The 21,852-nt window shown below is 45.6% G+C and overlaps 1 protein-coding gene across 1 annotated transcript; it reads right to left on the bottom strand.

Moving 5' to 3' along the window:
* Nucleotides 1–217: 217 nt before the first annotated feature.
* nuak1b (NUAK family, SNF1-like kinase, 1b) lies at nt 218–20,339 on the bottom strand. Its single transcript, XM_076733454.1, has 7 exons — nt 19,143–20,339; nt 13,212–13,332; nt 8,927–9,078; nt 7,693–7,758; nt 7,470–7,589; nt 5,658–5,790; nt 218–4,764 (listed from the first exon to the last, which is right to left on the bottom strand). Exons 1-7 carry the CDS (start codon nt 19,440–19,442, stop codon nt 3,668–3,670), a joined length of 1,989 nt encoding a protein of 662 aa, XP_076589569.1. The 5' UTR covers nt 19,443–20,339; the 3' UTR covers nt 218–3,667.
* Between the last annotated feature and the right edge of the window lie 1,513 nt (nt 20,340–21,852).

Here is a 21,852-nt window from a genome sequence, read left to right on the forward strand (position 1 = left end):
CTATTGGCCTATTTTGTGAATGGGATGGAGGGTGTTCGTAGTGTGACTACTACACACTTCTATACTGATCCCACTGAGACTAATACCTATGTTTATTAGGGTTTTTCTTTGTCCACTTCAAGGGAATGTCCTAATTACAGTGAGATATGACTGCTTATCTAATAGAGCACTTTGTAAACTCAAATGACCACACACAGCATAAAAACAAACAACGTGCAACTTTCAAGATCCATTTATTTGAGTTGATACAGTACTACAGAGGCTTTGTGTTGAGTAGAAATACACCCGAATGGATGAATTAAGACATTTTACAGGATTTGAGGAACTCTTATTGACTCGTTACTCTAAAAAATGCTCACTTGGCCACTGCCTTCACAATGAGATGAAACCACTCTATTCTGAACAAACAAATTATATTTGTGTGCAGTATGTCCTGAACAACACGCACAGTCCAAAGCAGGCCAAAGCATGAACAGGGAGTATTTTGACAACAAATTAAATGGCTTGATCACCAATAAATACAAGTATAAAAAACACATTGATAATATTTTTTCATTATCCAAAAAAAAAAAAAAAAAAAAAAAAAAGTTCATAAAAGATACCAAAGGCACACATCTTAATCTACCTTGGCAGTCCAGGATCACCAACAGATAAAAGAACAAAACAAAACTGTGGCAATAGCCAACAATAGTAATGAGCCCTAACGAAAAATAATACTTAAATAACATAATAATACTAATTTATTATTATTGTCATAACAATATCCAGTCAAGTTTTCCTATGATTAGACTTTCTGCTAACTAACAGATATGCACCACTTATTCCAGTTTGGCAGAGTTAAAGTTTCATCATCAGATTCTTTCCATTGCTTTATTTCCTTTTTCTCCCATTGTTGTTCCAGCTTTTTGAACCTCCCCTGCTTTGGTAGAGGTGGAAATGCTATTTTCTCGGGGACCAGCTTTTGATATATTAGTACAAATTCTTGCATTTTTGCCCTGTTCCAATTAATTTATAAACCCTGGCTCTTGATATTTTTAGGCTGTTATTGGGCTTATCTCACTCACAGGAGTATGAAAACAGGGGGAAACTGAGACTAAACCAATTTAAGACCAGATTTCTGGAGAGAATTTCTAATACTTCGAGGAAGGAAGTATTTTCTGCCATAACATAAAGCAATATAAAGTTTCTTATATTTTGGAAAATCAAAAACAGAAGCATAATAAAACAAAATACTAACATAGTATAATTTTCTCACTGTAAATCCAGTTGACAATAAAATGCAATACAAAAGGCAATAAAATGCAATATAATACGCAACGGGTCTGTCGTTTGAATCCATACCCAGGACCTTTCCTTCACACGGGAGGAAAACATTCAACATGTGATCTATTTCCTCGGGGGTCATCTACTGCATGGTTTCCATCCACATCATTTGATATTTCGGATGATGTCAGTCACCGTTCTCCCATGTTTTGCTGCTGTTGAACACGCTTTCTAAGGCCACGCAGAGCCCACAAGTCACACACCGACTGACCCTCGAGTCAAGCTGTATCAACAGCCTCCAGCACCTCACATAAAAATTCAGAAAGAAAAATAAAACAAACGCGAGGTAAAGCCAATGTGGGGATGATTTCATTCACCGATGGGGATTCCCTAGTCAAAGAAGAAAAAAAAAAAAGACTCTCAGCAGTCCCTGAAACTATCCGTTCCTCTGAATCATGTCAAAGCTTCATCACATCTTTGGTATTCAACAAAAACTTTCCATCTACTCCTTCTACGCACTTTCTTTACTTTCACTATTCTACATTTCCATTCCTTCAAAAAATACAGCTACCTCCTCGACCTTTCCTACGGGAAAGTCCTCTCTAATCTCCTTTCCATGCATCACTCTTTCACACGCTTTCTTCTCCCTCTAGCTACAAATCTCTACACGCTGCCTCTCTCTTGCTGTCAAATGAAAACAATAGCTGGCTAATTGTGCCTGGTTGACATAATGGACTAGTATACACAGCTGGAGGGCTGAGCACGAACCGCAGATCCCACCTGTGCTGAGTCGGGCTGGGGCTGATAGAGATCTCTAGCACCGACACGTCTCCAGCCTTTGTCTGGGGAATGTGCTGTGTCATCAGCAGGCTAAAACAAACCACCTTACATAGCCCTTTTGAAGAGCTTTGGGTAAAATATTAACTAGTCTGACAATGGAAACCTTACGTGTCTTTTAACCTGACGTTCCAGATGGTTTGTTCTCATGGAATCCAGCTGCCGCGCAAGGTAACGTGTCTTTGGCAAAAAAACAAACAAAAAAAACCAAACAGCCTGTTTTATCAGGTAGCCTTGAAAATGTGGAACAACCAATGTTGAGAGAGCCAGGCACATTCCAGGACTGTGAGATGGTGTCTGCGCCATCTCCCTGCGCTAAATGTCCCACTAGGTGAGTCCCTCCAGACCTCTGGTGCTGCCAGCAAATCTGTGCTCGACCAAGCCACCTAAAGTGCTGACAAACCAGGCTATGGGCTTAAACACTGACAAAGAACACAGAGGAGGGCTTTTTCTAAGCGGCCTGTAGGTGCCGGCGTATCTGTGTGCGATTCTACTTGTGGAAGGAACCGGGGGGAGGAAACGTTTTCATGTCGACTGATCTCTGAACCCCAAAAGAAGTAAAGCTGGTCAGCTGTGTGCTGAAGGCCCTGGGTTTTTCCACATTCACAAACATCAAAAAAAAAAAAAAAAAAAGCACAACTGGTGACAGGTTGGCCTGGCTTTTCCCTCCACTTTAAGGAAATGACATACATAATTTTTATTATGAATCAAAAAAGGCACTTCCTACATATTCCCTAGTATCATACACATATATAGGACATACGCTTTTATGAAGGTATATTTGCCTGCGTGTTTTACAAGCGCAGACATGCTTATATATGCTGAGTATATATATGTTTCTCATCACTGAGGAACACAATTATATATGTCAGTTCCAGACAAAGAGTTGGAGACAAGGAGCTTTGAACTCTTCCAGTAACAGCCAGCGCCCACCAGTTTCGCACTTAAAGCTAAAAGCTACGAAAATATTAATAAATAATCAGCAATGTCAGTTATTTTTGGAACAAGACCCTGGTTTGTTTCTTTTTTTTTTTTTTTAAAGGAAGTAAAGATCACAAAAGCATGTGCTCTGTGTGAGTTTTAAGGTGCTTCTGTAAACTCAAACTCGAAATGGGTGGTGTACAAGAGAGCCAACCAGTTTCTGGTTGCTGCGTTTGTGATTCTAACTTGCCTTCTTGCTGAATATGTAAACATGTTGAACACAGCAAAGTCTATGGGCGGGCCAAGAAAGCAGACTGGGTGGCATTCTCTCGTGCCAGCTCCTTCTCTCTCTTGTTCACAAAACCCTAACTAAATTTCCTCTGGCCAGAGAAGTGCACCTAAGTGTGTGCATCTGTGTGTGTTTGTGTGTGCGTAGACGTATCATTTCCATCGAGATTTCATCCCCATTTGGAAAACCGCAACTTCCCAAAAAGGTGTATCCCAGCAACACACTGGTCGTTAATGCCACCCGCAGACATCTGGGCACATACACACACGCACATGCACACACACGCACACACACACACACGCACACACACAGTCATGTTCAATTCCCTCTGCTTATTCTCTCTCTGCCACCCGTCTGTTAGGTGAGGTTGCTGCTGATGTCCAGGGCTTGCTGGTACACCTGAGTCATGTCCTCCAGGTCCCCCAGCAAGGAGAAGCTGCCATTGTCCCCCGGGGAGCCTTTCGTTTTGGGGCCGCGGCTGAACTTGGGTCCCTGGTGAGGCGGGGCTGCCTGGAAGCCCTTGAAGTTGGCGAGCTGGAGCAGGTTTTCAGCCGAGACGCAGGCCCTGATGTTTGGGCGGAGGTGGGGGGTGGAGGGATGCCACTCAGCCCCACTGAGGGAGCTGGGCGACAGGGACAGGACGGAGCTGTCCTCCCCGACTATGCTGGAGGGCCGACTCTGACTGCGAGACAGACCGGAGTCGGTCGAGGGAGGAGGCTCACCAAGGACTCCAGCCACCGCTGCCGCTGAGGGAGGCCCGCTGTAGGTGGAGTACTTGCCGTTACGCTTCAAGATGCCCTTTCGCCCCATCACTCTCTTGGGTGGGGAGGTGGCAAGTAGAGACATACTGGCACCCCCTAAAAGCTCAGAGGACTCACTGCGCTCTGGTGAGGAGTAGTACCCTGATTCCCGCTGCTGGTTGTTCTTCAAGATGCCTTTCTTGGGCAGAGAGGGCACCATCTTAGCTGGCGAGCCCCCTCCCAGAGTCGGCTCCTCTTCCTCTCGATCTGGGCTCGAGGCCTCCTCTCCCCCTTCGGCTTGTTGAGGCAGCGCCGTCTGGCCCAACTCCACCTCTTCCAGACTGGCTCCAGACTGCTGCTCCTCCGTCACCCTGGTCTTCAGGATCCCCTTGGGTCTCTTCAGACCTGGCTTGTCCTCCGCTCCACAGTGGGTCTGCCCTGCCTCGACATTTTCCTTCTTGGACTTTTTGGGCCTCTGGCGCAGCAGCTGAGGAATGGCTGCAGCTTTGGCTGCAGAACCACGTGGCTCAGTGCGGTTCTGCCAGTCGATGAAGCGGGCCAGCATCGGCGAGCCTCCATGGTCGCGTTGAGTCTCGCAGTCACACACACTGTTCTTCCAGCCCCAGTTTACCCACCAGTGGTTGGCTATGTCCTCCACTGTGGCCCGGCGCTCAGGGTTCACCATCAGCATCCAGCGAATCAGTCCACGAGCATCTAACAGGAAACAGAACAGGAACAATCTGTTAGCTCCTTACACTACACACCACTTGGCGTTAAATACTATTCTATGATAACACTGTTGCAATTACAGAGTTCTGCATGTGGAGCGTGAGTTTGAGACTGAAAACACTACCTGTGGCTAATTCAAAGATGCTGTAACAGGCCATGGTTGGGGTTTATTAAATAATGGAATAATTGAGGATGTTTGTAAAAATATGGTGATATCATTGTTTCTGACATAACACAGTTTTTTACACAAGCTGCACTTATTCAATTTAGAGGCTTTTAAAGACATCAGCAGTGCTTTTATATCCCTACTTAAAGTATTAGTCACTGAATATTTCATTTTTCCATTGTTCAGTGTAAACCACAGTAATGCCTCCTCAGTGTATCAACAGAACATCATAACAAAGTTCACACCATGTGAACGTGTCTAGCAGCTCAATGATATTCAGAGCTCAGTAATAATGAGATAAGTTCCTACTAAAAAACTGAGGCAGACTTTGGATGGATTAAAAATGAATATGTTAATATGAGCATCATACTGGACATAATGGATTGTGCAGATTCTACTATTTGTGTACACTGAGAGCACCCTGATGCATATTCCATTCAACAGTTTATGGACCAAATTCTCAAAGACTTTTAAGTATTTTCTGGAGTTTACATAAAGAAGTGAGTCCTGTACAATTTATAGACAGAAGTCAGGGGTCAGTGGTTTCAGTTTCAGACAAATGGTGGACCTCACTGAGTCTATCTGTGCTCCAGCTGAACTAGACTTGCTAAGAATAGTTTATGGTACAGTTTTAGAAAGGACACTGGGGTCAGGTGTGTTTTCCCAGCATGACAAAAAACAGGAGAAATACAAACAGAGGTTCCTGCAGTACCTGAGGACTGAGTGGGCTCTTTGTACTCGCCGTTGCTAATCTGGCGAATGAGGTTCTTGTGGTCTCCCCCATCAAATGGCATGGTCCCGTAGACCAGGGTATACAGCAGCACCCCCAGAGCCCAGCTGTCCACCTGGTGAAAGCAAAAAAAAAAAACAACAAAAAAACATGGTCATAAACTCAGCCATACACACAAAACACACACTGCCTCTCAAAAGACACATGTACACTGTATGCAGCGAGCAAATTAAAGTGTGTCAGATCTGGTGTAATGTAATGGAAATGCCCAGTCCTGTTTTGATTAGTGATTCATGGCATTAAAATGAATGTTGCGGGATGAGCTCAGCTCTGCTCTACATCAGATTAGAGTTGCGCTCTTGAGTTTACTTTGACATGAGCACCACAATCACTCTTTCACACTCACATCACACAAGAACGTCTCTGTTAAAGAGACTGTGACGCTGCATCTTTCATAGAAGTTATGACAAATGCCCACAATCTGGTGGGAAATGGCTTGTTTCCACAGATAAATCCTCTCCTTCCTCCCCGACTCTTTCCTGCTCCGTCAGGCAGAAGCAAGCGCTTTCTGACCACCAACCTAATGCAATGTGGCTTCATAAGGAAGCGGTTACATAAGACTTTGTGTCTGGGGCATGAGGGGCTGCAGAGTCACAGGGGAAGTGGCGGGGATGGAAGGGGTAATGAGCCCGGTAGAGATGGCAGAGCGATATCCGGGCTCCCTAACGACTTGCTTGAGACGCAAGTGGTCAGCCGATGACCTGTCTCAGAATGTGTGTGTGTGACAGAGGGGGGAATGTGATGTGTGTGTGCTGATTGTGGTTTCAGGGGGAAGAGATGTCCAAAGGAATGTGCTTCTGGTGGCGGTAGCTGAAGCTTTGAGACACAGTCTAGGAAGAGGAAATCAGATAGGGCCAGTTAGGGAGCTGGTGTACTTCCTCTAAGCATCTGGACCCACATCAAGAATGTTTCACTCTCCTGTTGCCATTGGTCCATTCCCGAGGGCGAGACAGGGCACGCACTATTGTTGTGTTCTATTTTCGTTGCCTGTGTTTGCTGTAATTTGTGGCCTCACCCCAACCGGGGTTCTGTAATTTCGATTGCAATCGGACTGCTGTAGTTTTTAGCACTCTGGAGTAAATTATAGTGAATTACGCTAAATTGAACGGTTGGAGTTGAATATCTAAAAATGCATTTTTTTTCCCCGCTGTTGCTTTGTTTTATGGGACTGATGCAATTTTAAAGACAACGCCCTTCAGAATGACTCTGGAAATGCCAGATATGTGGCTTCGGGGAGACATTTTCACTCTTTCTTTCACCAAAACTATTTGACTTTGACCATAAGCGTCTTTCTGAGGCTGTGGAGCTCATTCCGATCCCATTAAGACGATGAGAAAGTGAGCAAAAACTATCCTCCAGTTCCTCACTTCAAAGGACCCAGACATCGTCGGAAGGGGAGGACAGGGGAGGGATGCAGACGGCATCTGAGCTGACCCACCGTGGAGCGGCAGGAGAGACCTCCCCTTGACTGGAGACTCATAGTAATCCCATCAAAGAAACAAGATAAAGCCTATTCACCTCTTTGTGTACGGCCTATGTGTTGATGACGGTTACTAGTGGGATAATAATGATGAAAGCGATATAAGGTGCTTCACACCACATTTAACAGCTAGGAAATACAATGATGATGATGATGATGATGATGGATAAATAAAAAGTAAATCAGGTCCTGCAAATGAGGTTCACACACAAACAGCTGCGGTCATTGACATCGTTTGGTTGACTGGGCCTCACCTCTGGGCCACGGTACGGTCTCCCATTGACGATCTCTGGTGAAGCGTAGAGCGGGCTGCCACAGAAGGTTTGCAGCAGCTTGTCTTTATGGTAGAGGTTGGACAGCCCAAAGTCAGCAATCTGTAGAAACAGGGGTACAGGTGAATTTTATACCATCCATTAATCAAAACGATCACTTGAGGTAAGGAGTCCTGTGGGTGGTGCATCACAGGAGCAAACGTACCTTAATATTACAGTTTTCATCCAGTAGCACATTTTCCAGTTTCAGATCCCTGTGCACCACTCCATTCTGACAGACAACAAAAAAAAAACCAAAAACAAATAAGTGATTGATTTATCAATGCTTTATTCATGAGCGATGGATCCAAGTAATAAACAGTCCATTGTAATAAGAGATGATTTACTCTGACAACTCAAGCTTGTGGCTCTCAGGGGAAATCAAGGCAGCCTGTTGGTCTAGTTCTCTTTAATTGGTCTTGTCCCCTCTGGGGTCTTTGTGCTGACATCTGCTGTGATTTTCTTTTTAAATCGACTCACATGTGTCACATAAACATGAGCCTGTAATTACCACCCTGTATGAATGATGTGCTCACAACATCTCGGGATTAAAAAAACAACTGTGCTGTTAATGCCCGGGTTAACAAAAAAAAAAAAAAAACCCTGGAATTAACATGTGGTATGCAGCCAGACAGAACCCAGCCTAGATGTGGAGGAGTGACTTCACCCATCACTTGCCCCCCTAGCATTCTGCTACCATCTCTCATTGGTTATTGCTTGGCAGGGAGCTCACGTTCACATGAGTCTGATTGGTGGATACAAGGAAGAAATGGTTGCTTGCTTGTTGTGTCAGTGACTCACACCACCCCACCCGGCGGGAGGTTGTGCTTGGTAGTGATGATTCATCATTTATGGCTGTCTGGGACTCTCCTATCTGAGGACCATGACATCATTCCTATCCCCAGCTGGGAAGAGGATGACAAGAGGGGAACCCATCCAAACAAGCCCTGGGATCTTGGGGTGTTGATGGGAGTTAGTGAGGTGTGGAACAGGGGTTGACATGGGTGTGGCTGGGGCTAAATGTCTGGGGAAAAGCTTTGGGGGGTATCTCGGGACAGGCATCAGCGCGTCAACAGATGAGAGATAGAATTAATGCGGGGCCTGTTTGGTGCACTGTAATCGGAGCATAAGCTTGAATTAAACCGGCCTGTGTTCTATCACTCAGAAACAGATGACTCCCTAAAACCAGCGCGCCAAGAAAAGCATACTGTGCAGGGCCTGCAGATTAACTGGCCGCACGGCCGATGGTGGAGGTGCACGGTTAATGTTACAATAAGCGTGCTGCAACCTGGAAAACAAAGTCTGGGCGTGTGTGAGAGAGGCAAAAGAGATCTAAGGTGACCACGAAACTGAATGTGCACACTCTTTCTCTGCGTCTTATAAGGTGTGGGCGTTCTCACCTTGTGGCAGTGGTGCACGGCGGAGACTATCTGTCTGAAGAAGTGTCGCGTCTCCCGCTCGCTCAGGCGCCGGCGCTCGCTGATGTAGTCGTACAGCTCGCCCTTGCTGGCGTACTCCATCACGATCACGATCTTGTCCTTGTTCTCAAACACTGAGAAATGATAAGAAAACAATTTGAGCCCGTTAAGATCTTCTTTCAGGAAAACACATCTCTATTAAGAGCAAGAGAGATGGGAGGACGCCGTGTTAGAGTCATCCCAGGTTCATTCTATCATGTTAAAACCACAAATGGACATTGTTATGTAAAAAAGCAGAGTAAACCAGTTCACCCCCCACCTTTAGTTTAAGAGCAGGAATCCAAATTCCGGAGGAGCACATTACATCTCTACACTTCTCCCAGGGTTACATCACCCAAACCCCACCTCATGCGCCTGGCTCCTACACAACATCGCTGGGAGGGGATGTTAACTCAATCAAGCCCACTCCCCTCAGAGACCAGAGCGAGAGGAGCACAGCGAAAACAGAGAGAAAGCAGGGACCGAGTCCAGGAGAGAGAGTGAGAGAGGACACGCCGCAGTGTCAAGCGACGCCCTTGACACGTCGCACTCCAGCTTCGCGTCAAGTCAACACATTTCACAACACATTCCCACATTCTTAACCACCATACCGAGTGTCCATCCGACTGGAAAATATCACATAAATTATGGTGTGACAGTTTATTATGGCAACACGGCGCAACTTCTCGCAGCAGAAATGGGCTCATAATTAGTCAGAAAAAAGGCCTGACTCGTTGGTAATTGTTGACTCGACACTGGGAAGATTCTGTGTGTGAATAATAATGAAAACCAAGCAATTTTCACATCACTTTTCTTTTGTTTACTCATTAAAGTCAAAGCAGTGACAATACACATTATCTACCCTTTTAAATCTGACAGATGATTCATTTTTATATGACCAAAACAAATCAAGAATGAGGACAGGAAACAATTCATCTCCAGTCTGACTTTTATGAAGAGACAACAACATGATTAAAGTGCGTCTCACTAACTGTATCACTTGAAGTAAAAAGGTGACTTGTTACACATCTGGAGCCTGGAGAAAGTAATGCTATTACAGTAACACAACTGTAATGCATTACTGTCCAACTGCAGTCACCAAACATATCATTCTGTGTCAGTATTTAGCCTCCCGGTGTATAATTTCAACCTGGCAACATGCTCCTCTCCCAGCGCCTTGGCATGAAGGGAATGAAAATGGTTAGGCAGAGAGAGAGACACAGGGAGAGACGGACTGAGGGAGCACTGAGGAGATGACAACAACACAGTCAGCCATGTTGCTCAGTATTGTGTGGGTTGATTTTCCCACACAGCAGGGTCACCGGGGGTGAGGGCCTCTGCTTTCTGCACCCTTGAGTGAGCACCTTCATAGTTTGTCACACTACTTTCCTCACCCTCCTCCCGGGGTCCTTTTAAAGATATAATCCCCTACAAAAACACACAGTTGCTGAGTGACGGTAATGCTCCCTGATTGTGACTGCCCGTCTGCTCGGGAAGCAACACACGGGGCGTAAGCCAAGCGCCCGCGAGGCCGGGACGGATCGAGCCCTCTGATTGGAGGACAGAGAGGTGACCTGGGGTGACATTCACAGCGATCCGTGGTAGGGCTGTGCTTAGAGAGCCAATTCTCAGCTTGCACTCCTATTTACCTTTGACCCCTGGTGGTGAAGTAATTACCTGGCTTACATAACTTGAGTTTGTTACAGCCTGTTGGGCACATCAGCCACCACTGCAGCCTCCCTGTCACTCATTGGGCTTTTGTTCACAGTTCAGGCCCTCACATCTGACTAATTAGCACCCATTGTCCTCTTGCCTGCGCTGATGACAGACCACTGTTGCAAGCTTGCATAGCGTACAAGAAATACTTCTGCAAAGTGTAATACAGAAGAGTGGTGGAATGATACTGATGCAGACAATAAACAAGCAAGCACTGAGAACTGCACTCTTTTTGATTTAGGTGTTTTAATGCTGATGACCTCAGCAGGTTATTTCTTGGATTGGTCTTCTTCACTGAACTGAGCTACCACAACAAAAGAGCTTCAGAGTTTAGATGACTATCTAGGCGTGTGTCACCTCTCGAGAATGCAGTGTAATGAATGCAATAAACACAGTGGCTCTTCTCTCACAGCAGGGTGAATGGTTTTGTGGTCTGCTCTAACTTTATATCACCTTTCCTCTCCCAAAGGAATAGTTTCACAATACATTTTCTTACACTTTTCTTGCTGAGAGTTTAATGAGAGGATCGAAACCACTCTCATATCTGTCCAGTAAATGTGATTCTGCAGCCAGCAGCAGACTATTTCTTGGCCGGAAGCGTAGAAGAAAGCTCGAGATAACCGGCTGCAGGCTGTGGTGTCATTTTTCACTGTACGGACATGACAGCAGTATCGATCTTCTCATCTAACTCTTGCAAAGAAAGGAAGTAAGTGTATTTGCAAGATGTCAAACAAGTCCTTCAACACATGCCAGTTTGCCAGGCTTAACTCCACAGCTCCAGTCAATGAATTAATTTTTGCATTTACTGCATTCTTCTGGGTTGACTATTTGTTTTAAAAGGGGGGCGCTGGGATACTTATGCCTGAAGAGCGAAGAGCAAAATCTCCGCACAGCATGCTGATGGATGCAGAACGTGAGGGAGTGGTAAAAATCAATCTTCACACACACATCTGGTTCAGCTTTGCTTCACACAAGGCAGTTAGCAGGGGCTGTTGAAGAGGGTGTTGCCGGATACACAAATCTCGGGGCCTCCTATATATCTCTAAAGCAAGGCTGGGCGGAGGCCAGACCACAACAGTAAACGCTGGGTTTGAGGAGAAAGAGCGAGAGCGATGAGTCTGGTCGAGTTTGTTGGTGGAGCGGGGCTTCCTATAAAGGAAGGCAGCACACTCGGGAACACCGCACAGCTTCCTTGGAGTTCATAAAGCGAGGTGCTCTTTTAATCATTCTCCTAACTAAACACATAAAACCACTTCAGCCCTCCAGCGGACTACTGGCACGTGATGATTTGTCACATATTCACATTGCTGATAACAAGCTGGGGACTTTGAAACTAAAGGACAGCGGGTGAACCAGTTTGGGCAGTGGCACACAAGCGGCTGCCATTGTGCCAGCTCTCCTGAAAAGGGCACTGAAACTGTCGCTTTGTTGACACAGGCATAAAAATAGTCACGAGTCACAAATCATATGAAACCGACTCACACTGCAGCGCCTTATGACTTTAATGGCCTGCACATAGGTCCAGACTACATTATAAGGGATGATTAATTGCAAGCAATACATTGAAAGAATTCAATGGGAATTGTTCAACCTTTAAACTCACCATTTAATCTAATCTATGTTTTCTTCCAGTGAAGTTAAGGTCATTCAAAGGGACTCGTATCAAAAAAGGAGCTCCAAAAGAATAAAGAAGTGAGCTGTTTAAGCCTGACTTGAAGGCTCTGATACTTAAAAAGTTGCTTCCTGGGGTAGCTATATATGTTGACGTTGCTTGAGGGAAGGCTTAAGGCCTTTCCTCCCTCTGCATAGCACTGGACTGGAGTCAGAAAGGGTGCAGGCCTCGGTGACTGAGGTCAATCCAGTGGCTCCCTGGATACACACACACAATCACACACACACACTCAACCATGCACACAGGCTCATACATAGACACCAACATACAAGGACTTATGCAGACACACATATGTGCAAACGGACACACGCACTCACAGACATGCACATGCACACGCGCACACACACACATGCACAAGCAGAGTCTGGTTCCCAGCTGCAGTTGTCTCTAAGTATCAGCAGATGTCTGGCCCTGAGATCAAGACCAGAGAAGACAAGAGATGAGACCTCTTAGATGTGGGAGAGGCAATCCCTCAGAATACCACCCCTCTTACACACACAAACGTTCAACACACTCACACACACACACGCATACATTCAGAGAGATCCAGATGCACACTGTCAAAGCCATCCAGACTTTTACTGGCCCAGGCAGCCAGACAGAGCAGAGAAGATGAATAACATCCCAGAGCTGTAGTCCAGGTCTTATTATGACATCTGCATGTCATAACATGACAATCCTGCAACTTGGCCACAAGTACTGGATGAGCTGAGGAAGGGGGGAACTTTGGACATGTGTGGTTTTGTTTATGCGTGTTCAAGTCAAACAAGCATGGATGATTTGTTATGTATGTATGTATGTGTGTGTGTGTGTATTTCCAGACATGCAGCAGACCCTCACCTTCATATATAGAAATGATGTGTGGGTGGCGGAGGGATGACATGATCTCAATCTCTCGGCGGATGTGAACCATGTCCTGCTCATCCTTGATCTTCTCCTTCCGAATTGACTTGATAGCCACCTGGATACAGAGGACAGAAGACGCTTTGATCAGATGACGTACAGCAACATAAAATTTAACATTTCAAAGTAATAGATACCTTGGGAGCTTCATGTGTAACGGTTTAAAACACACGCATGCATGAACTGATTGCATACACATGTTGATATGATTTGGAAAGGGAAATGAAAAAAGAAACCTGTAAAATAAAAGTAAAGGACAACATTTAAATCACTTTAAAATGTACATGGCTCTTGCAGACTATATACTGTACACCATGCCATGTCTGTCCATCTCAGTAAAAACATCAGCTCAGTGTGTATTACCAAATCTCTTTCCCTAATAAACTCTATGTACCCTCTCAGCATCATTTACCTCCCCTCTCAGGGCTCTTTTTGGGCCTGTTTAACAACCTTTGACCTCATCACCTGGCTTTGCTGACATGACAGCCAGATGAGTCAGACAACGAGGGGCTGTCATCTTTGTCTCACGCTGTGTAATTTACTCAGCCTCTTTTCTGTATGGAGCAAAATGAAGGTGCTGTTTTGAGGAAAACAGCGTGACACGTGGTGTCATAATGGAGGCTTGCTTTGTGCTCTTTCAGAGCCCGGGCATACATTTAACCGTGTATTAGTCAATGTTTGTGCTGGGTCTCTGATTTGGGCCCCCTGCCCGAAGCAAGATTCACATGGTGAATCATGTGGTTTCCATAGCAACCATCTGGAAGCAGCCGATGTTAGAAAACCAGACTGTGCAGCCACACTGATCCACAGTGATGCCATCATGTTCAGGATGACAATGCTGATGTTTAGCAGGTATAATGTGTGCAGCCGAGGCTGATGGGAATGCCATTAGATTTGCAGCTTATTGATCATACAACCAAGTGCAGAATTTTGGCCTAATGAACACGGATGTGGACCGTTTAAGACCATGTTTCTGAAGAGCCACTGTGAGGCTCAGTGACAGTGGCTCCAGCTGTCAGCATCTTGCCAGCGCCTGACTCCACCAAAGTCCTGGCTAATCCAAAATGGGCAAAGAGGTGGAGTGTGGGTGGACGTGAGGCAGGTTCAGTGAGGCCTGGTTGCTGAAACTTAGCAGCTAGCTCTTATTCAAAGCAGCCACACCCTTAATTATCTATAATCTTAAGCCTTGATGTAATTTAAATGAGTTATATAAAGATTAAATGGGGAAATTAACTATAGAGTACAAAACTGTTTTTGTACCAGGCCGTTAACATGTTTATTTCTGCTGTAAAATTGAGCATTTCAACATGGGGGTCTATGGGAACTGACTTTTGGAGCCTCAAGTGGCCATTCGAGGAGCTGCAGTTTTTGGCACTTTATTTTTCAGCCCCGGAGGTTACTGCTCGATGGCACCAGAGGAAAAAAGTTAAGGGATGAGCAGAGTTATCAGTTCATCCAGTGAAGGCTGCACTAAATTTTTATGACAATCCATCAAAAAGATTTGGAGACATTCTCTCAAAACCACAAACGTGAACCTTGTGGTGTTGCTGGAGACCACCAAAGTCAGTTGACTTCATCCTCTGGACACCGTAAGTGTCTGTACAAACTTTCATGGCAATCCATCAAATAGTAATACTTCAGTCTGCACCAAAGTGGTGGACCAACTGAATGACCAACCAACTTTGCCCTCCACAGAGCCAACGAGGGTCTTGAATGTCAGGAAAAAGAGGTGAGCAAGGTGTTAAACGTTGATGGTTTCAGAAGGAAGTCAGGGAGGCGCAGAGGTCAGTCTGCTCCTCCATAAATCAGATGTCATCATTAACCTTCACAGCCGCGTTTCCTTCCCTGTCAAAACGTCCTTGAGAAGGCACTGAATCACTACCCGGTCTGTTATTTTTAGTCATTCTGATTAACAACAGCTAATGGCCTACTTCTGTAAAAGCAGGCCTGCTGGGAGTTTTATGTCGGGATCAGGAGAATGAGCAGGGGTTGAGGAAGTGATTCAGTCTGGTCGCCTTGCTAACGGGCCCGCTACAGGAGCCTCAACAGTCAACAACTATACTTGATTTGAAGATTCTTCGCTGACATGACAATGCCACCGGGGTACGAGTCGGCCGCAACTGGATGCATTCAAACCTCTAGACGTGCACTCCTTAAATGAGAGGTTAGCAGCCTCCTCCAAATAAACCAATCGAGAGTACACAGTCGGGCACATGTCACTATAATTGTAGCCTAAACATTCTGGACTGAGTCCTGGGTTTGCTTTGATCAGGCCTGTATAGAGTCTGTTCGCTCTGAATTCTGTTAGTTTAAACTTTTGTCCTCTCCGAGCTAAGCGGTAGTATTCTGAGGAGCCCAGCTTTATTCCATGCAGCAGAAACCACAGGCAGTAGCGAGTGCCAAGCTAATTACCGTGTACATCAATAAAAATAACCCCAAACCGGAATAGTTCCCTTCCAGAGCATGCCCTGATTACATAGAATTTAAAGAAATGATACCATAATAAACAAGATGGGGTCCAGGGGGTCCACATGCTGCGTTCATAATTGGTAAAAGTTGTTTGTGTCTTAACACTGATGTTTTCCCTTACCTCATCAGATCCATCAACATTTTACCACTGATCCCCAAAACGTGAGTAACATTTTTGACTTTTGTTTAGCAGCGAGGCAGACTGTGAGTCACCCTCCTGGATTTAACGCAGGAATTAATTCAGGAATTCGTTAATTTGAGCAACAACTGAGAAATGACCTACAAAAGTTACACATAAAGGAGAGTAAACTTTCTCTGTGTGACTGCTGCCTAAACCCAAAATGGCCTTTCTCCTAGAAAAGTAGTAATCAATCTTGAAGAGCAGTGATCTTAATTCCACACTGTACGCTAAGTCAATGAACGAGCCAGCTCTCCCACGTCGGGCTTGAGACAAAGCCAGGTATCTCTTGTGTATCTCCTCATGTTCCCCTGCCCTGACCCCGACGTGGATCATTAAACAGGACTGCAGATCAGCCACTTGCCAGCTGGCCTGGCGGGCTGACACAGCTACGCTTGTCCTTAAGTGGATCCCTATTACTGTCACTCACAGTAAACAGGCGCTGCACTGCTGCCCACGCCGGCCCCTGCCAGGTACGGGGGCCAGCGTCGTCTGGGTCCCCCCCCCCCCTTGTTCGCAACACAGCTTGTTTGAAGTGAAAGTCCATGTCTCGCTTCACTGAAGCCTGACATCTTCCAGCGCTTTCTCAGGCCATTAAAATAGATGAAGTATTCATCACAAGCTCAGCCTGCCCTGCGTTTTCTAAAGTTCATGATCATCTGTTGCGTTGAGTGCATCTGACTCACAGTTGGGGGGAGAAAGAGAGAGTGAGTGGGAGGAAGAAGTCCGTCAGTTTTCCAGAGAACTATATTCTCAAACACAGCCAGGGATCATAATACCACATCAACGGCACCACATATAGCAGAGGAATGTCAGAGTTCCCCCTCTCGCGTACCTCTCCAGTGAATCCATTGTTGGGGAATGATGTAATCTGGTGCTTTAAGCTCATATTAATATGACTCTCTAACCCCTTTAACTGAGGCTGTCCCTCTCTTGTTATGGCGCTGGGCTTCCCTGTCTCTGTGATAACTGCCCACCCCCTCCTGTCTGCGATGATCCCCCATACAGGATATTAACCTTCCCCTCCAATCTCATTTCCTGCTGTGGATGGCCTTTCATGTGTCACTGCCCATTTTAGGCCCTGCTGTCACCACAACCTTTTCACTATAGTCATTTAGATGGCATATACTACATCAAGACACATGCGGCCTCTTTCTCTCGGGTGTACGATCATGAGACACATCTCCTGGAGGCGCGCACAGACACATGAGCTTGTGCATGTGTCACACTTCCTGATGATGATCTCTCTGATCTACAGCACTCCATATAATGTTGTCTTTCCACTGAGCTGCCAAGCAGCCCAACGTATGGCTTTGCAGATTAAAGCTGACAGTCCCTCAGTTCCACTTTCGCTGACACACTTGATGTGCCTGCATCTAATCGATCTTCCTCGAGCGCCTTCAGTTCCTTTCACGCATGTGCTAACACACAGTCGCACTTCCTCCGTCTGTCTCCTCGCTCTGCTCTCTCTGCTCTTCTCGTTTGGTTTGTGGAACGAAAACGGGAAAGGGAGTCAGGATGATTGCATAACAGTCTCACCACACTGCTGCATCGGCCATATGGACACACGGGACAACCATTGAGTCAGAGGTCAAGTAAACTCTAGCAACCCAGTTCCAGACACACGTGGCCCGCGAGGTGGCCGGCAGTCATGCCCTGTCTGTCTGTTTTCTGCTCCATGTGCAGAGATTCTCAAAGGACTTCCCAAAGATATACAAACTCCCACGTGAAAAAACACAGTTGTGCAAGGAAGTCCTAAACTTTACTGACAGGCTATTTTAAGTCTGAATGCCATGCAAAACACTTTGCAGCAGATTACAGGAGACAGGAATGCACAGGCCACTGAGTTTTGACCTACAAAGAATCATTTGGATACTGACAGGCATTTCTTTTATTTTGTCCACCCTGTTTATTTCAGCGAGGGGAGTCCAAACAGGAACACCTCTGCATAATGCAAAACACCTCACACAACACCCCTCTAAAACTCAACATCATAACCTTAATGAAGGGAGGATTTGCTGGTTGCATTAGCTTCAGCTACATGTTCCTAATAAACTGGCAACTGAGTGTGTATTCACGTGTATTCAGGCTCTGTCTTGAAGGTTTTGTTTAGAAGGTGTCATATCAACATCAGTACCTGCAGGGTATACTTTAAAGCATGGCTGTAGAGACTCTACAAATGTGCTGTAAATAAATTCAGAGCTCATAAGAGGTCAAATGCCGTCAAAGAGAAATTCAGTAAGTTATCTAATGCTGACAATTTGAGCCAATTTGAATTATCACAGGGAAACAGTCCATCAAATCTTGACCTTTCCGGTCAATACAGGCCTACATTGTGCGATTCTAAAATGCTAGTGAAAGTAAAAAGCTTCACTTCAGAGCTGCTGCCATGGCAAGAATGAATAGGAAAACATACTGAAGAAAGGACAAGGAGCCAAGTGGGACAGGCCAAGAGAGAGTAAGCCCCACCAGAGGGTTTATGGTCCCCCTATCAAGCATGCATTTGCCAGGAGCTATGAAATCATTGGGGGACATTGTTGACCTATACTAAGTTTCCCCCTGGCACACTCAGTGCATGGAAAGTTCCTCATGGCCTGCCAGAAGGGGCTCAGGGGTCAAATTTTGCCACAGGTGAAAGTATTTGGAGATGTACTAGTCTGCAAGGACATATCAGATGGTGGGTTTACTATGGCAACACAGTCAATAACTTTCAAAAACAAGGAAAAAGAAAGTGGTGGACTGACCCATGTATGCACACGCACACTTACACAAACACACACAGTGACATGTAAAAACAAAACCGAAAGGATGTCCAAAACGCCTCAAACTGTAAACAAAAATGTGAGTGGGCCCTCGCAGCATCTCTGGGGGACTGTTAACCGCTTTCAGTGATGCTTACTGGGATCACTGAAGTCACATCAGTCAGTCAGTAGCCGGATTTGCACTGCAGCATCCGGTCGTGAGGCCCCGCAATGGATGAGGCGTGTGCAGCCGCAGCTCCCTGGCCCCCATGGGCCCTTTACAGCGCAGGGGGAATTCCCAGGGAGAGGACGCGCACACGCCTCTGACAGCAACAAAGCACTTTATTTTAAGAACTGCGCTGTTTGTAGTGGCCACTCAATGTCGCTACAGAAGCATGCATACGTAAGAAGCGCGTGGACCCACTAACAGCATGGTGACAGCTGTTTGCGGCTGCTCAGAGCGTCTCTGCGGTGGCTCACCTCTCTGCCGGAGTGCCGCTCAATGGCCTTCTTCACTTTGCCATAGGTGCCTCTTCCCAGCGTCTCCAGCAGCTCGTAGCGGTGTTTCAGGTTGTGCTTGTGGTGGTGCTTCTTCACGCCCGAGTTTCTCCGTCCATCGCTGCTTGCCGGGGTCTCTTCGGGTGAGTTGCCGGCAAGGAGCGGTGGAGCCGGCGGCGGAGGGGAGAGGTCACCCCCCGCCGGTTTGCCCGCAGAGGTTTGGCCTCTCTGCGCGTCGGGACGGGATGCCCCCCGGTGGGGTGATAAATAAGCGGTTTCCATCTCACTAGGGAGGTGTTCACACAACCTTCCCACTGTTAAATATTTCAAACTACCTACCTAAAACAAATTGATAATATAATACTTATAGGTCTAATAATTGTAATAATAAATAAATAAATTACACGGAATAACGCGTAGCCTACTAGTCATGTTATTACATGTGGAAACTAACATTTCCAGATTGTCTTGGTTGATCAATTGGCTTTGATCAAAGCGGACAGAGATCTCTCCTCCTACCTATTCATGTTATTATCGCTATATAATCAATCTACTACGGATTAAGCACAAAAAGTCTATAAGGACATTATCGGTCTATAATTACCTGATACATAGTCCAATATCGCTGGATAACAATTAATTCTAGTGCCAATTTTGTAATAAAATCTGTATTCAGATGTCGACAGCGGGCAGCACGCCGACAGCTGAACACACTTTCGATTTGAAGATGATATATTGGCTATTATACATGTGCAAGCTCTATCCCAATAAAAGACAAAAAAAAAAGGACTAAAATAAATTGGTCTGGTCTCCTCACTCCTCAGTTGACTGGCATGATCTAGCTGTGGTTAATTCTGGCTCGTTCACCTGATCTGTCGTCCTAAACGCTGCCAACATCACCGACTCACATCTAAAAGGCGAGAAAGCTGCGACGAAACCGGCGTTTTGGATGAAGATGACCCTCATTTTGTCCACGGCCCAGGTACAGGTCCTCATTCATCTGGACTCTGTTCTATTGTGCGGCTGCATGTTCCGTGCGGTGGTCGACGGTGGTGGAGGTGCGCGGTGGTCGGACACTATCTCGGGCTGAGACGTTGTGGGTTTTGCCATGGTCGTTTTGCTGCTCCCCTTCTTCCTCTTCGTGCGCCCTTCTTCTTGTTTCTCCCCTTTCTCTCTATCCTCAACGTGAGAGGCTGTGAAGAAGGTCTGCGAGAGGATCCGAGACCGGAGGCGGAGTTTACGCAGACCTCCTCCTCCTCCTCCTCCTCCCCTGTCTTCTCCTCTCCCTCCTTTCTTTGTGCTCCCCTCTCCTCTCTCATCTCTGATACAGTGTGGCTGCCGCTCATCAGGGGCGTAGCTGCGAGTCCCGCGCGCAGGAGGTGACCCCCACCCCCCTTTACCGTCTCACCCCCAATGTCATCCATCTCCAAGCTGGATCAATAACACACTCCTGATTATTACCTCCACCCAGTGGTGGAAGGTAACTAAGTACATTTACTCCAGCATCTCACTTAATTTTCAGGTAATTGTACTTTGAGTATTTCAATTTACTGCTACTTTATTCTTCTACTGTACAATTCAGAGGGAAATATTGCATTTATTGAATGCCTTTAGTTATTAGTTAATGTGCAGATTCAGATTAACAACATATTATATAATGAACAAATAAAATCTGATTATTTATTACAGGTTAAGATAAGGGAGACATTCACAAGTTAGCGGCGTTACGTTAGTCCCACATTTACCAGCTACAATATTAAAGTTAACATTAATGTAATGCTTATAAACTAGCATTATAATATAACTTATTCAGAAATGAGCTATTCTGAATAATGAGTACTTTTGGTATTTTAAGTACATTTTGATGCAGATACATTTGTACATAAGTAATAATTTCAACACATTACTTTTACGCAGTATTTCTACACTCTGGTATTGCTACTTTTACTTAAAGATCTGAGTACCGCCTCCACCAGTGATGCTATGCTTTCAGCCCCATGTGTCCCCTGTTTGATAGGTAACTTCTAAAAGATGAAGATACATGCACACTCTCATTTTGGTCCAGTTAACGTTACGCTCCAGCCATCAGTTAATTAGCTTAGCATGAAGGCTGGAAACAGCTGGCAACCAGCCAAGAAGTAGTATATTTCCCAAAATGTTGAATTATTCCTTAAATTCACTGCAGGTGCCAGTAGAGATGAACTGAAAGACAAAAAAAAAAAAAAATGCCTGCACGCTGCTTGCTTGTTGCCAAATATTCAGACAAGACTGTCAACGGCTCCACCAAAGATGGTCTCTGTCAGGTAAAGGTGAGAGTGTGAGCACCTCTGTACATACAGTGTAGACGATTTCTGATGAAGTGCCACACCATCATCTCCTGATTAGATAATTAACTAATGAATGAATTTCACGCACAGTGTTCACAGAAGGAAAAGCCTTCCTAAATGGGGCAGTAACACCACAAAGGGAAAAGTAGGGGAGCTGTTGAATGTAGGAAAGTCAGAGCATTTAATTTACTAAATGTGTGCAGAACAAGGGCTTAATGGTGTGGACATCATAAAAATGGCTTGGAGTGGCAGCTCCCCGGGATTATATCACACTTCAGGAAAAATGCAGGAAGTGACGCGATAAATGTCAGGACGGAAGACCGCGAGGGCAAAACAATAGTGGGAGGTTTTCACTACTGATAAAA

This window comes from Chaetodon auriga, chromosome 6, assembly GCF_051107435.1.
Source record: "Chaetodon auriga isolate fChaAug3 chromosome 6, fChaAug3.hap1, whole genome shotgun sequence".
Taxonomy (NCBI): domain Eukaryota; kingdom Metazoa; phylum Chordata; class Actinopteri; order Chaetodontiformes; family Chaetodontidae; genus Chaetodon; species Chaetodon auriga.